This window comes from Rhinopithecus roxellana, chromosome 12 (genome assembly GCF_007565055.1).
Source record: "Rhinopithecus roxellana isolate Shanxi Qingling chromosome 12, ASM756505v1, whole genome shotgun sequence".
In the NCBI taxonomy this organism is placed as follows: domain Eukaryota; kingdom Metazoa; phylum Chordata; class Mammalia; order Primates; family Cercopithecidae; genus Rhinopithecus; species Rhinopithecus roxellana.
Genome location: NC_044560.1, coordinates 4833919 through 4849649, shown reverse-complemented (window position 1 = coordinate 4849649; position 15731 = coordinate 4833919). Strand labels below are relative to the sequence as shown.

General features: G+C 44.2%; 1 protein-coding gene across 4 annotated transcripts in view; it reads left to right on the top strand.

Moving 5' to 3' along the window:
* Positions 1 to 15731, top strand: part of UBE4B (ubiquitination factor E4B) — a 150915-nt gene that overhangs the window by 51724 nt on the left and 83460 nt on the right. For all 4 annotated transcript variants that reach the window (XM_030942311.1, XM_030942310.1, XM_030942309.1 and 1 more), the window contains exon 3: positions 9295 to 9430. In XM_030942311.1, coding sequence (XP_030798171.1) covers positions 9295 to 9430 — 136 coding nt within the window. The remainder of the gene's footprint in view (positions 1 to 9294; positions 9431 to 15731) is intronic.

Genomic DNA, 15731 nt, shown 5'->3' with positions numbered 1-15731 from the left:
ATGGGGGGATCATGAGGTCAAGAGATTGAGACCAGCCTGGCCAACATGGTAAAACCCCGTCTCTACTAAAAATACAAAAATTAGCTGGGCATGGTGGCGGGTGCCTGTAATCCTAGCTACTCTGGAAGCTGAGGCAGGAGAATTGCTTGAACCCAGGAGGCAGAGGTTGCAGTGAGCCAAGATCACACCATTGCACTCCAGTGTGGTGAGAGTGAGACTCCATCTCAAAAAAAAAAAAAAAAAAAAAAAAGAAAAAAAAATTGTACCTTGGTGAGAGTGTAAATTTATATAGCCATTTTACAAAACAATATAGAGGTCCCTCAGAAAACTAAAAATAGAGCTACCATATGATCTGGGAGTCCTACTCCGAGTATATATCCAAAGGAATTAGATTCATATGCTGAAGAGATACCTGCACTCATGTTCATTGCAGCATTATTCCAAATAGCCAAGATATGGAGGCAGCCTAAAGAATCCATCTTCAGATAAATGGGAGAAGAAACTGTGGTATGTATCCACAATGGAATATTATTCAGCCTTCAAAAAGAAAGAAATTCTGTCATTTGTGGCAACATGGATGAGCTTGGAAGACACCATGCTAAGTGCAATAAGCCAGACACAGAAAGGCAAATATTGCGTGTTTTCACTCATATGTGGGAGCTTAAAAAGTTGAACTCGGCCGGGCGCGGTGGCTCAAGCCTGTAATCCCAGCACTTTGGGAGGCCGAGACGGGCGGATCACGAGGTCAGGAGATCGAGACCATCCTGGCTAACATGGTGAAACCCCGTCTCTACTAAAAATACAAAAAACTAGCCGGGCGACCTGGCGGGTGCCTGTAGTCCCAGCTACTCGGGAGGCTGAGGCAGGAGAATGGCGTGAACCCGGGAGGCGGAGCTTGCAGTGAGCTGAGATCCGGCCACTGCACTCCAGCCTGGGCGACAGAGCGAGACTCCGTCTCAAAAAAAAAAAAAAAAAAAAAAAAGTTGAACTCATACAAATAGAGAGTAGATGGTGGTTACCAGAGGCTGGGGAATGGGGGTGGATGAGGAAGGAGATGTTGATCAAAGGGTACAAAATTTCAGCTAGATCAGAGGAAAAAGCTTTAGTGATCTATTGTACAGAATGTTGACTGTCATAAATAATAACGTTTTATGTATTTTTAAAAATTCTACTTTTTACAAACAACAGTATTATTATTATTATTGTTATTATTATTATCATTATAGAGACGAAGTTTCGCTCTTGTTGTCCAGGCTGGCATACAATGGCATGATCTCAGCTCACCGCAACCTCTACCCACCAGGTTTTTTGAGACAGGGTCACACTCTGTCATCCAGGCTGGAGTGCAGCAATGAAATCTCAACTCACTGCTGCCTCAACCTCCCAGGCTCAAGTGATCCTTCCACCTCACCCTTCCAACATGCGTCACCACGCCTGGCTAATTTTTTTTTTTTTTAAGATGGAGTTTCGCTCTTGTTGCCTAGGCTGGAGTGTAATGACGCGATGTTGGCTTGCTGCAACCTCTGCCTCCCGGGTTCAAGCAATTCTCCTGCCTCACCCTCCCGAGTAGCTGGGATTACAGGCACCCACCACCATGCCCTGCTAATTTTTGTATTTTTAGTAGAGACGGGGTTTTACCATGTTGACCAGGCTGGTCTCAAACTCCTGACCTCAGGTGATCTGCCCGCCGTGGCCTCCCAAAGTGCTGGAATTGCCACCACGCCCATCCTAATTGTTTAATTATTTGTACAGATGAGTTCTCACTGTGTTACCCAGGTTGGTTCAAAACCTGGGCTCAAGTGATCCTCCCACCTTGGCCTCCTAATGTATTGGGACTACAGGCATGAGCCACTGTTCCTGGCCTATTCTTATCCCTCCAAATTTGTTTGGTGTGTTTTATCTGTTTGTTTATGTTGGTTGTTACATTGATTTATTGAATGCTCTAAATTCACATAGGCTTCACTTAATACATATTTATTTAAATCCCCCTATGCAGTAGGTTCTGTTCTAGGCTATGTGGCTTATGTTTTAGTGAGAGAAAACAATTTAAATACTCAGCTGGGCATGGCGGCTCATGCCCATAATCCTAGCACTTTGGGAGGTCTAGGTGGGAGGATCGCTTGAACCCAGGGTTTAAGACCAGCCTGGACAACATAGTGAGACCTTACCTCTACAAAAAAATACACAAATTAGCCAGGTGTGGTAGTGTGCACCGGTAGGCCCAGCTACTGGGGAGGCTGAGGCATGAGAATCACTTGAATCTGGGAAGTAGAGGTAGCAGTGAGCCGAGATTGTGCCATGCACTCCAGCCTGGACAACAGAGTAAGACTCTGTCTCAAAAAACAAAAACAAACAAAACCATAAAATCTTTCAGATGATGGTAATTATAGAGGAAAAGAGACCAGTATGTTGGCATAAGTACCGCTGGGGGTGTGTACATAATCGCTGTAGGTCCTATTAAGAAGGTGACTTTTTTTTTTTTTAACTTTAAGTTCCGGGATACATGTGCAGAACGTGCAGGTTTGTTACATAGGTAGACATGTGCCATGATGGTTTGCTGCACCTATCAACCCGTCATCTAGGTGTTAAGCCTCGCATGCATTAGGTATTTGTCCTAATGCTCTCCCTCACCTTGTGCCCACCCTCCCCCGAATAGGCCCCAGTGTGTTGCTCCCCTCCCTGTGTCCCTGTGTTCTCATTGTTCAGCTCCCACTTATGAGTGAGAACATGCAGTGTTTGGTTTTCTGTTTCTGTCTTAGTTTACTGAGGATGGTGGCTTCCACCTTCATCCATGTCCCTGTAAAGGACATGATCTCATTCTTTTTTATGGCTGCACAGTATTGCATGGTGTATATGTACCATGTTTTTTTTTTAGTCTATCATCGATGGGCATTTGGGTTGGTTCCAAGTCTTTGCTATTGTATATAGTACTGCAATAAACATACGTGTACATGTGTCTCTATAGTAGAATGATGTATAATCCTTTGGGTATGTACCCAGTAATGGGATTGCTGGGTCAAGTGGTATTTCTGGTTCTAGAAGAATGTGACATTTTTAGCAGAGGCCTGAATGAAGTGAGTGAGCAAACCAAGTGGATATCTGTGGGGCAATCTTTGCAGACAGAAGAAAAACAGATGCAAAGGTCCTGGGGCAAGAATGGACTTGCCAATGATTGATGCAAGACAGGGCTGGAATAGTCATCTTCAATTTCCCCTCATTTTCCTTCTCCAATTTTGAGTCTTTAATGAACATTATGATTGCTTATTAATACATCTGTAGGAATGTCAACAAAATCGAAGCCATTCTTTTACGGTAGGTTGTCTTTGGCTAAGAATGCTATCCACAATGACAATGAAATTATAACTTTGGTCCTATCATTGATTGCTGTATTAAAATCTTTTTTTTCTCTCTCTCTCTTCTATTTGGTCTAGCTTGGGAGAAAGAGAGAATTCCAGGGTAGTTAAGCAGCTGGCTAGAGGTAGAGGCTCAGACAGAAGCCCCAAGGCCTGAGGGCTGCAGCAGGACCCCTAAAAGGCTACTGAGTTCAGGAGGCTCCTAGCCGTGGTTGAAATCCTTTGCTTTTTGCTTGTACATTTTAATTCTGAGTTGGAACAGGTATGTCCTATGCTGGCATGGGTACGTCCTCGAATTAAAGTGGCCTTTAGGCCAGCAAAGGGGTATGTTTTATTAGTTCTGGGCTTTATCTTATAGCATTATTCTAGGGTCATACTGATTACTTTGTAAATCTGGTAAAAGTGCTGATGGTGTCTTGTTCATGAGAAGCGTGCAGTGCTGGGAATCAATACACTTCCTATTCTGACTTGGGGTTGATTCTTGTACTTTTCCCTATCTGCAGCCCCCACCCCCTGCCCCATTTTTGCTAACCTGATCCTGCAACCTCTGCGGTGCCTGTAGTTTTACCAACTGTCTGCTTCTGACTCCAAACTGCCCACTAGCACTCTCCCCACACAGTGGGATGTGAACTGTGCCACCGTGCTGCTTTCATGGCCTTTGTCATGTGTCCGAGCCTAGCAAAGGCACAGGGGCAAATATTGTGAGAGTGGTTTCTATACCATGTGTTCCTGTCCCTTAAAGATCTTATGGCTTGGTGAGAAAGATAATACATGTCACTCACCTGCTTGAAAGCCTTCCTCATCTCCTTATTTCCAATTATAATCTAATCCGAGGGCTTGCAAGGTGCTCTGTAATCATGTTCCACCCTCTTCATGTAATTCACTATCTTGATTTTCAGAGCATGTTCTCTGTTGCTGTCCCAGTCAACATATATATTCACCCCAAAAGGCCTATAACCAGTAGAGATTGTGCCACACAAACCACTCTTAGTTTTGGGTACATTTATCTTGTCTTCCAAACTAGATTGAAAGCTCTGAAAAAGAAACTTTCTTGTATTTCTCTTTTATCTGTTGAGCTCATAGTAGGTGTCCAGGAAGTAGTAGGGTTGACTGCATTGATTTGGGACTACACTGGGATGTTTCTTCACCATCTCTCTTTAGTTTTCCTTTTTTTCTTTCTTTTTGTTTTGAGACGTCGTCTCGCTCAGTCGCCCAGGCTGGAGTACAGTGGCGCAATCTTGGCTCACTTGTAGCCTCCACCTCCCAGGTTCAAGCAATTCTACTGCTTCAGCCTCCTGAGTCGCTGGGATTACAGGCGCCCGCCACCATGCCTGGCTAATTTTTTTTGTATTTTTAGTAGAGACGGGGTTTCACCATGTTGGTGATGCTGGTCTCAGACTCCTGGGGTCAAGCGATCCCCCTACCTCGGCCTCCCAAAGTGTTAGGATTACAGGCATGAGCCACTGTACCCAGCCTCTCTCCAGTTTCCCAATTGGAATCCAAGGGAAGTAAGTTTAAGAAAAAGTTAAGATTTTGAAATCTTTGGATTCAGAAGAATTTGTCACCTTTAACACCTAGAGTTGAATGTTCATACCTGGAGAGCCTTAACATCAAGCCCTAGCCAGCCTCCAGCAAGTGGACATTGGTCAGGTTTGGCAGGATTCGTCCCCTGAAGTAGACAGAGAGCCACACCCTGGCCTGTCACCATACCCATCCCCTATCTTTAGTGAAGCAAAACTCCTTTGTTCCTTTCTTCTCCTAGTGACAGGAAATATTGTGATCCTAAAGAATGAAAATAACTTGTTACCTTGTGGCCTCAGGCCTCTTGAGTTCAGGCGGTTCTGTTTAATCAGGTGGTGCGTCTTCCCATCTTCCCGGGGCTCCCTGAATGTGGTAGATGAAAGAGACTAGTTCATCCCTGACCCGAGAGAAAGCCTTTGTGAAGGGTCAGAAAATGTTCACCAGCCAAGGTTGTGTGGTTCAGTTTCTCTTTTGTTTCTAAAATTTGTCACTGTTTTGACAGGGGGTGCATAATGGAGTATTTAGATTTGTTATTGTAAACTATGCAGCATGGTTTTCAAAAAATAGCAACACGTAATTTATAACTTTAATGGAACTGTAAAGTGTTAGAGATTTTTTTTTAAACATCAGTTCTGTCATTTTATAGAGAAACTAAGGTACTAAGAACAAGTACAGAGTTCACTAATAGCATCCATTTGATGTGACTGCCATGAATTTAGAAAATATCCTCAAAGCTCTCCTGTATTCAGTGACTTTTTGTTTTTCTTTGAGAAAGAGTTTTGCCCTGTTCCCCAGGTTAGAGTACAGTGGCGCCATCTCGCCTCACTGCAACCTCCGCCTCCCGAATTCAAGCAGTTCTCCTGCCTCCCTAGTAGCTGGGATTACAAGTGCCCACTGCCACGGCCAGCTAATTTTTTTTATTTTTTAGTAGAGACAGGGTTTCGCCATGTTGGCCACGCTGGTCTTGAACTCCTGACCTCAGGTGATCTGCCCGCCTTGGCCTCCCAAAGTGTTCAGTGACTATTAAATACTCACTGTGAAATGTATTCTTAGTTATCAGGGAGGGTTGCAGCGGGGAGGAAGTGACCTTAGATATAGAGATAAATGAGGTATGACGACTGGGGGGACTCAAAATCCAGTTATATGCATATATCCTTTTATCCTTTTTAGCTACAGGAGTTAGGTAGATTATAAGTTACATTTGTTTGTTCATTGTGTGTTATTTTTAACAAGTAATGCCACTATAGAAGCATCAGTGGATCCACAGGAATTACACTTGTGTGATTATTTGAAATGATAGGTTGAGAGGGAAAAGTCATTGAACAGTGGTAGGATAAGGTTCCCCCTCTCTTTTCTCGTTTTTTGAGATGTAGTCTCACTCTATTGCCCAGGATGGAGTGCAGTGGCATGATCTCACTGCAGCCTCCGCCTCCCGGGTTCAAGCAATTCTCGTGCCTCAGCCTCCCGAGTAGCTGGGACTACTGTACCGAGTAGCTGTGCCACCACACCCTGCTAATGTTTGTATTTTTAGTAGACACAGAGTTTCACCATGTTGGCCAGGCTGGTGTCAAACTCCTGACCTCAAGTGATCTACCCCCTCAGCCTCCCAAAGTGCTGCGATTACAGACTTGAGCCACCATGCCTGGCCTCCCCCTCTCTTTTTTAGTACTTAAATATGCTAAAAGTGGACAAGACCAGAGCAGATGTTGTGGTAACAAGGCAAATCTGATTTCTCATTCTGTTCTTGTCTGACGCATACAGGTGTATCTATAGAACTTGTAAACACATTCACATTGTTTTTTTCTGTTGGCTCCTGAAAGTAGAACTATGAAGTAGGCTGCACAGATGACAGTATTGTAGAGCATAGGTAAAAATATTAAGTAAGAAGATTTGGTTAAGATTACAAAACTAGAAATGATGGAACCGGTGTCCAGTCCTGGTTTTTTTGTAAAATAAGCATTTATTTTAGACTAACTTTCAATGTATAGAAAAGTTATGAAGATAGTATACAGGATTCCTGTGTATGCTTCATCCAGTTTCCCCTAATGTTAATATCTGGTTCATTTGTCAAAACTAAGGAATTAGCCTGAATATGATTTTAACTAAACATGAGTCTCCTTAGTCTCCATTGGTCTACGACAGTATCTCAGTCCTGTTTTCATGATCTTGACAATTTTGAAGAATACTAGTCAGTACTTCGTAGAATGTCCCTTGATTTGGCTTTGTCTGGTGTTTTCCTCATGATGAGACTGGGGTTGTGGGTTTTGGGGAAGATTTTGTCACACAGGTGAAGTGCCCTTCCCATCACATCGTATCAGGGGTATGTAATATCCCCATGATGTCCCTGGTGCTGTTAAAACATCATCACATGCTTAAGTTAGTGCTGGCCATGTTTTTCCACTTAAAGTTACTATTTTCCCTTTCCATATTCAGTTCTTTGGTATCAAGTTTCTTCTTATTTCCTTCGTAAGTCATACAGAAGTTGTAATAAATTAGTACATGTGAAGAACTGCTTTCAGGAATGAATAAATGTTTTGTAATATTCTTCATTGAAGAGAAACATTAAAAGGTAGCAAGTTTACTTTCATAGAATGCTGGAAGGGTTAAAATTGTATTTATTCAGTAATTGTTTTCACTACAATGGGTAACTCAAATTTTCTTTTTTCATATCTCTCTCTTTTTTTTTTTTTGAGATGGAGTCTTGCTTTGTCACCCAGGCTGCAGTGCAGTGGGGTGATCTTGGCTCACTGCAACCACCACCTCCCAAGTTAATGTGATTCTCCTGCCTGAGTTTCCTGAGTAGCTGGGATTATAGGCATGTGCCACCATGCCCAGCTAAATTTTGTATTTTAAATAGAAACAGGTTTTCACCACATTGGCCACGCTGGTCTCGAACTCCTGACCTCAAATGAGCCACCTTCCTCGGCCCCCCCAAAGTGCTGAGATTACAGGTGTGAGCCATCGTGCCTAGCCAATAGTTTTTTTAAACATGTGTCATTTTCCTTTTCAGCACTATAGATATATATATTTTAAAGTATTTACAAATGCCTGGGTAAACATTCTTCTTTTTTCATAGGACGATATTCATAGAGTTACAGTAATTTTTAAAATTTCAATGTAAAACATGATTTTAGAGACATCGATGAGGAAATTGCTGTGAGAAATCATCTGTCCCTATGCTAATGACTACAGTTTTACTATACTGTCAGCTCTGTGAGGGCAACAAAGTGTCAGGTTTTTAATTTCCACTAAGGTGTCCAACCAATAAATGGATCAATCTATATCAAAGGACATTGTTGAGTCCTCTTGTATTTTTTTCAACATTTTATTATAAAAATTTTAAACATACAGTAAAGTTGAGAGAAATTTGCAGGGAACACCTGTATACTCACCATCCAGATTCTGTCATTCACTGTTTTTAAATTTAACATTAACAGTGTCACTCTGTTGCCCAGGCTGGAGTGCAGCAGCGCAGTCTTGGCTCACTGCAACCTCTGCCTCCTGGGTTCAAGCGATTCCCCTGCCTCAGCCTCCCGAGTAGCTGGGACTACAGGTGTCCGCCACCACGCCCAGCTAATTTTTTTGTATTTTTAGTAGAGACGGGGTTTTACCATGTTAGCCAGGATGGTCTCGATCTCCTGACCTTGTAATTCACCCGCCTCAACCTCCCAAAGTTCTGGGATTATAGGCATGAGCCACCATGCCTGGTCTCATTAACATTTTATTATACTCGCTTTATCACACGTTTTTCTGTAGGTTTATTAATATATCCTTTTGTTGTTTTTGAGATGGAGTCTTGCTCTGTCACTTGGGCTGGAGTGTGTGGTGTGATCTTGGCTCATTGCAACCTCTTCCTCCCAGATTCAAGGGATTCTCCTGCCTCAGCTTCCTGAGTAGCTGGGATTACAGGCGCCCAGCTAATTTTTGTATTTTTAGTAGAGATGAGGTTTCACCATGTTGGCCAGGCTGGTCTCGAACTCCCAACCTCAGGTTGTCCATCTGCCTCGGCCTCCCAAAGTGGTGGGATTCCAGGCATGAGCCACTGCAATGGCCTGGTTTATTAATATCTCTTCTTTTGGGTGCATTCCAAGGATTTTTCTGGACTATCATGGAAGTTAATTTATGTTTCTAATTTGTATTTGTGGACCATAGTTTGAATTGGTGCAAGAGGGGTAGGCATTAGGTGTAGCTCTGTTACCAACCTCATATGAAGTATATTGATAACTTATGATTTCTTAGTGATGTTCCTATGATTTTATTATTGTTTCCAGCTTTTTATATACTCTTCTGATAGAAATTCCTCGGTTGCTGCAATGTCATGACGGTGTGACTGCAGACTGTGCGTGTTTACTGTTGCTATTACAAATAACTTGAACATTATTTCCCATGGAGCTTCATCCTTCCTGTGTTTTCTGTTTAGGAGTAGCCCATCGAAGCCAGAGCAGTGAAGGAGTCAGTTCCCTCAGCAGCTCGCCCTCTAATAGCCTTGAAACGCAATCTCAGTCTCTCTCACGTTCCCAGAGCATGGATATCGATGGTGTCTCATGTGAGAAAAGGTAAAATGAAGCCAGTTTTCTAATATGCTCTTTTATTTAGGGAAAGAGAAAGATCCATTCACTTTAGGCTCCAGTCCATAGTCAGAAATGCCCGCTGGAGACCCATGCCAGTCCTTAGCAAATTAGGGTCAAATGTATTACATTTAAAGATTTTGTGGCGGCCGGGCGCGGTGGCTCCAGCCCGTAATCCCAGCACTTTGGGAGGCCGAGACGGGCGGATCACGAGGTCAGCAGATCGAGACCATCCTGGCTAACATGATGAAACCCCGTCTCTACTAAAAAATACAAAAAACTAGCCGGGTGACGTGGCGGGCGCCTGTAGTCCCAGCTGCTTGGGAGGCTGAGGCAGGAGAATGGCGTAAACCCGGGAGGCGGAGCTTGCAGTGAGCTGAGACCCGGCCACTGCACTCCAGCCTGGGCGGCAGAGCGAGACTCCGTCTCAAAAAAAAAAAAAAAAAAAAGATTTTGTGTTATTCAGAGATGTTCTTCATACTTTTGTTGTTGAGACAGAGTCTCACTCTTGTCACCCAGGCTGGAGTGCAGTGGTATGACCATGGCTCACTGCAAACTCCGCCTCCCAAGTTCAAGTGATTCTCCTGCCTCAGCTACCTGAGTAGCTGGGATTACAGGCGTGTGCCACCATGCCTGACTAATTTTTGTATTTTAGGTAGAGGCAGGGTTTCACCTGTTGGCCAGGCTGGTCTCAAACTCCTGGCCTCAAGAGATCTGCCTGCCTCAGCCTCCCAAAGAACTGGGATTACAGGCATGAGCCACCGTGCCTGGCCCACTATACTTGTGTATTAAATGTCTTTTATGAAATAATGGTGTAGTCAGTTAAAAAAAGAAATCTGTTGTTCTCATTTTGTAAATATAAAGTTGGCAAGCATATGCCTCTCCCTAAAACTTTTACTGATTAGTGAAATTTAAAAGTTTGGAATATTTTAGACAGGTAAGCCAAATACCCTGTTTGCATCATAAGGATCAGGGTGTCTTGAAACAGCCCTCCTGTGTTGCATATGTGCCAAAAATGGGTGATAAGAGTGGCTGAGGTATTGATTCCTTTCATGGTTGAGCAAGTCAGACTCCTTGGACCTGGCTCCTCTCGCCTCAAGCAGTGCCCTCGGTTCATGTCAGTGGGCTAAAGAGATGAAAAGGGGAATTAAGTCCAGGCTTGTTGGCTCATGCCTGTAATCCTAGCACTTTGGGAGGCCGAGGCAGGCAGATCACTTGAGGTCAGAAGTTCAAGACCAACCTGGAAACCCTATCTCTACTCAAAATACAAAAAATTAACTGGGCCTGGTGACGGGTACCTGTAATCCCAGCTACTGGGGAGGCCGAGGCAGGAGAATCACTTGAACCCAGGAGGTGGAGGTTGCAGTGAACCAAGATTGCACCACTGCACTCCAGCCTGGGCAACAGAGTGAGACTCCATCTCAAAAAAAAAAAAAGGAGAATTAAAAATATGAATAAGGGGCCAGGCGTGGTGGCTCACACCTGTAATCCCAGCACTGTGGGAAACTGGGAGACATGGATCACTTGAGGCCAGGAGTTCAAGACCAACCTGGCCAACATCGTGAAACCCCATCTCTACTAAAAATACAAAAATTTGCTGGGCGTGGTGACTCACGCCTGTAATCCCAGCACTTTGGGAGGTTGAGGCGGGTGGATCACAAGGTCAGGAGATCGAGACCATCCTGGCTAACACGGTGAAACCCTAATAAAAATGCAAAAAACTAGCCGGGCATGGCGGCAGGCGCCTGTAGTCCCAGCTACTTGGGAGGCTGAGGCAGGAGAATGGCGTGAACCTGGGAGGTGGAGCTTGCAGTGAGCCGAGATCGCGCCACTGCACTCCAGCCTGGGTGACAGAGCGAGACTCCGTATCAAAAAAAAAAAATTATCTGGGTGTAGTGGTGCATGCCTGTAGTCCCAGCTTCTTGGGAGGCGAGACAGGAGAATCGTTTGAACCTGGGAGGCATAGGCTACAGTGAGCTGAGATCACGTCACTGCCCTCCAGCATGGGTGACAGAGTGAGACTCTGCATCAATAATAATAATAATAATAACCAAATAGAATATCTAGAAATGAAAAGGTAATTCACACTGACGACTTGCTATAGGAGTTAATAGGGGTTAGACATAGCTGAAGGAAGAATTGACAAACTGAAAGTGCTGAAGAAATTACCCAGAACATACCATAAAGAGCAAAGGAGATGAAAAATATAAAAGATATTTAGAGATATAGAGGACAGAGTCCTTGGTTTCTCATGAAATGTATGTAGGATTGAAATTTCTGGGTAGAACATTAAAATTGTGAATGCAGATGTTCAGCTTTAAAAAAGAAGAAAAAGACAACAGAGGTCCAGCATATATCTAAATATCAAAAAGGGAGAATAGAGAGTTGGGGAGATTTCCTTCCGCTCACTCGTATTCCACGTTTTTTTCTCTACTACTATTAAAAAAAAAAATCAGGCCAGGAGCAGTGGCTTACGCCTGTAATCCCAGCACTTTGGGAGGCCGACGCAGGCGTTCACTTGAGGTCAGGAGTTCGAGACCAGCCTGGCCAACATGTTGAAACCCCATATCTACTAAAAATACAAAAATTAGTGGTTCGTGGTGGCATGCCCCTGTAATCCTAGCTACTCGGGAGGCTGAGGCAGGAGAATTGCTTGAACCCAGGAAGCGGAGATTGCAGTGAGCTGAGATCACACCGCTGCACTCCAGCCTAAGCAACAGGGTGAGATTCTGTCTCAAAAAAAAAAAAAAATTATAATAAATGATTGAATTTTTGTTGAGAGTTGGTAAATTATATGAATCTTCAGATTTAGGAAGCCTAGTGAATCCCAAGCAGAATAAACAAAGAGAAAGTCATACCTACACATTTTATAGTGAAATTGTAGAACACTGGTGACAAAAACCTATTTATTTATTTAAATATAAATGCCCCCACTCCTTGCAGAGACAAAGACCATTAAAGCAGCCAGAGTGAAAAGAGAGATTATCTAGAAAAGAAATGACAACCAGATATCTCAATGGTGGAGGCCACAGGATGGCAGAATAATAGTTGAAAGAAAGTAACTGTCAACTGGGAAATGTGAACTCCTGTGGAACTGCCCTTTTTCTTTCTTTTTTATGTTTTCTTTTCTCTCTCTCTTTTTTTTTTTTTTTTTGAAACAGGGTCTCACTCTGTCACCCAAGGTGGAGTGCAGTGGCACAGTCTCTGCTCGACTGCAGCCTCTGCTTCCAGGGTTCAAGCACTTCTCGTGCCTCAGCCTCCCTAGTAGCTGGGACTACAGACGTGCGCCACCACACCTGGCTAAGTTTTATAGTTCTTTGGTAGAGACGGGGTTTCATCCTGTTGGTCAGGCTGGTCTCGAACTCCTGACTTTTTTTCGAGATGAGGTCTCACTCTTACTATTCAGGCAGGAGTGCAGTGCTGCTGTCACGACTTACTGCAGCCTTGCAACCACCCAGGCTCATGCAGTCCTCCCACCTCAACCTCCAAAGTAGCTTGGACTGTAGGCATATGCTACCGTACTTAGCTAATTTTTAAATTTTTGGTGGAGACAGGGTTTCCTTATGTTGCCCAGGCTGTTCTCAAACTCTGGGCCTCAAGTGATCCTCCTGCCCTTCCAAAGTGCTAGGATTACAGGCATGAGCCACTGCGCCTGGCCTGGAACTGTTTAAAGCAATGGGAAATAAAGACATTTGCAGATTTAAACAAAGAAACAAGCTGGGCCTGTTTTTATTTTCAATTTTTAATTTTAGTGGATACATAGTAGATGTATATATTTAAGGGGTAGTTGAGATATTTTGGTACAGGCATGCAATGTGCAATAAACACATCATGAGGGCCGGGCGCGGTGGCTCACGCCTGTAATCCCAGCACTTTGGGAGGCCGAGGTGGGCAGATTACATGAGGTCGGGAGTTCTAGACTAGCCTGACCAACATGGAGAAACCCACCTCTGCTAAAAATGCAAAATTAGCTGGGCGTGGTGGCACATGCCTGTAATCCCAGCTACTCGGGAGGCTAAGGCAGGAGAATAGCTTGAATCCTGGAGGCAGAGTTTGCCATAAACCAAGATTGTGCCATTGCACTCCAGCCTGTTCAACAAGAGGGAAACTCCATCTCAAAAAAATAAATAAATAAAAATCAAATAAACACATCATGGGGGCCAGGCGCGTTGGCTCATGCCTGTAATCCCAGCACTTTGGGAGGCCAAGGTGGGCAGATCACCTGAGGTCGGGACTTCTAGACCAGCCTGACCAACATGGAGAAACCCCACCTCTACTAAAAATACAAAATTAGCTGGGCATGGTGGCGCACGCCTGTAATCCCAGCTACTCGGGAGGCTGAGGCAGGAGAATTGCTTGAATCCCGGAGGTGGCAGTGAACCGAGATTGTGCCATTACATTCCAGCCTGGGCAACAAGAGGGAAACTCTTTCTCAAAAAAAAAATTAAATAAATAAAATAAACACATCATGGGGGCCGGGCATGGTGGCTCACGCCTGTAATCCCAGCACTTTGGGAGGCTGAGGTGGGTGGATCACGAGGTCAGGAGTTCAAGACCAGCCTGGCCAACATAGTGAAACCCCATGTCTGCTAAAAATATGCATGGTGGCGTGTACCTGTAGTCCTGGCTACTTGGGAGGCTGAGGCAGAAGAGTTGCTTGAACCTTACACTCACAGTGTGGCACAGACAAAGTTCAGCAAGTATTCCGCATGCTCCCCAGCACATTTCCCATTCTCTTTTACAGTTAAATTGGGGTCAGTGACTAGTTCTGTCCGGTAGACTATGAACTAGAGTGACGTGTCACTTTTAGATGAAGGCAGTTGAGCCGATGTTCCTCCTCCATCCCCCTCCTCTCTTGCTCCAGTGACCTTGGAGGCTGTGTGTTGCAGATGGCATAGATTAAAGATGGAGTAAGGATGGTTCACTCTCATCAGACTTTGTGTAAGCAAGAACTAAATTCTTATAGTGTTAAGCCTCTAAGATTTCAGAGTGTATGTATTACTACAGTATAGCCTGTCTTACTCTAACTTATATAAAGGGCATCTGCCAGTAAACTACAGCAACTCGCCTATTCAACAGTGAGAAGTTAGCATCATTTTCTGTAAAATAGCAATAAGAACAAGGATGACTGCTATTTCTTCTTTTTTTTGAGACAGAGTCTCGCTCTGTCACCCAGGATGGAGTGCAGTGGTGCGATCTCTGCTCACTGCAAGCTCCACCTCCTGGGTTCAAGCCATTCTCCTGCCTCAGCCTCCTGAGTAGCTGGGACTATAGGCGTCCACCACCATGCCTGGCTAATTTTTTTTGTATTTTTAGTAGAGACGGGATTTCACCGTGTTAACCAGGATGGTCTTGATCTCCTGGCCTTGTGATCCATCCGCCTCGGCCTCCCAAAGTGCTGGGATTACAGGCATGAGCCTCCGCACCCGGCTGCTATTTCTTCTTGTATTCAGCAGTGCAGTGAAACAAGTAAGGATTGGAATGGAAGAAACAACAGTAATAATTTGTAGATAAATTATTTACATGTTGGCTGGGCACAGTGGCTCACGCCTGTAATCTCAGCACTTTGGGAGGCCATGGTGGGCAGATCACTTGAGGTCAGGAGTTCGAGACCAGCCTAGCCAACATGGTAAAACCCCGTCTCCACTAAAAATACAAAAAAAATTAGCCGGGCGTGGTGGTGCATGCCTGTAATCCCAGTTATTCTGGAGGCTGAGACAGGAGAATCGCTTAAACCTGGGAGGCAGAGGTTGCAGTGAGCCGAGATTGTGCCACTATACTACAGCCTGGGTGACAGAGCAAGACTCTGTCAAAAAAAAAAAAAAAAATTATTTGCATGTAAACTTTCTATGTGTAAATAAGTTGCTTATAAGAAGTGTATATTTAAAATCAGTTACATTCCTATCTGCCAACAACAAAAAGTTAGAAAACTTAATTTTTAAAAAGGTGCCATTCATAGTTTCATTAAAAAGTATTTTGTTTTTTTTGAGGCGGAGTCTCACTCTTTCGCCCAGGCTGGAGTGCAGTGGCCGGATCTCAGCTCACTGCAAGCTCCGCCTCCTGGGTTTAGGCCATTCTCCTGCCTCAGCCTCCCGAGTAGCTGGGACTACAGGCACCCGCCACCTCGCCCGGCTAGTTTTTTTGTATTTTTTAGTAGAGACAGGGTTTCACTGTGTTAGCCAGGATGGTCTCGATCTCCTGACCTCGTGATCCGCCCATCTCAGCCTCCCAAAGTGCTGGGATTACAGGCTTGAGCCACCGCGCCCGGCTCTTAATTAAATTTTTTAAA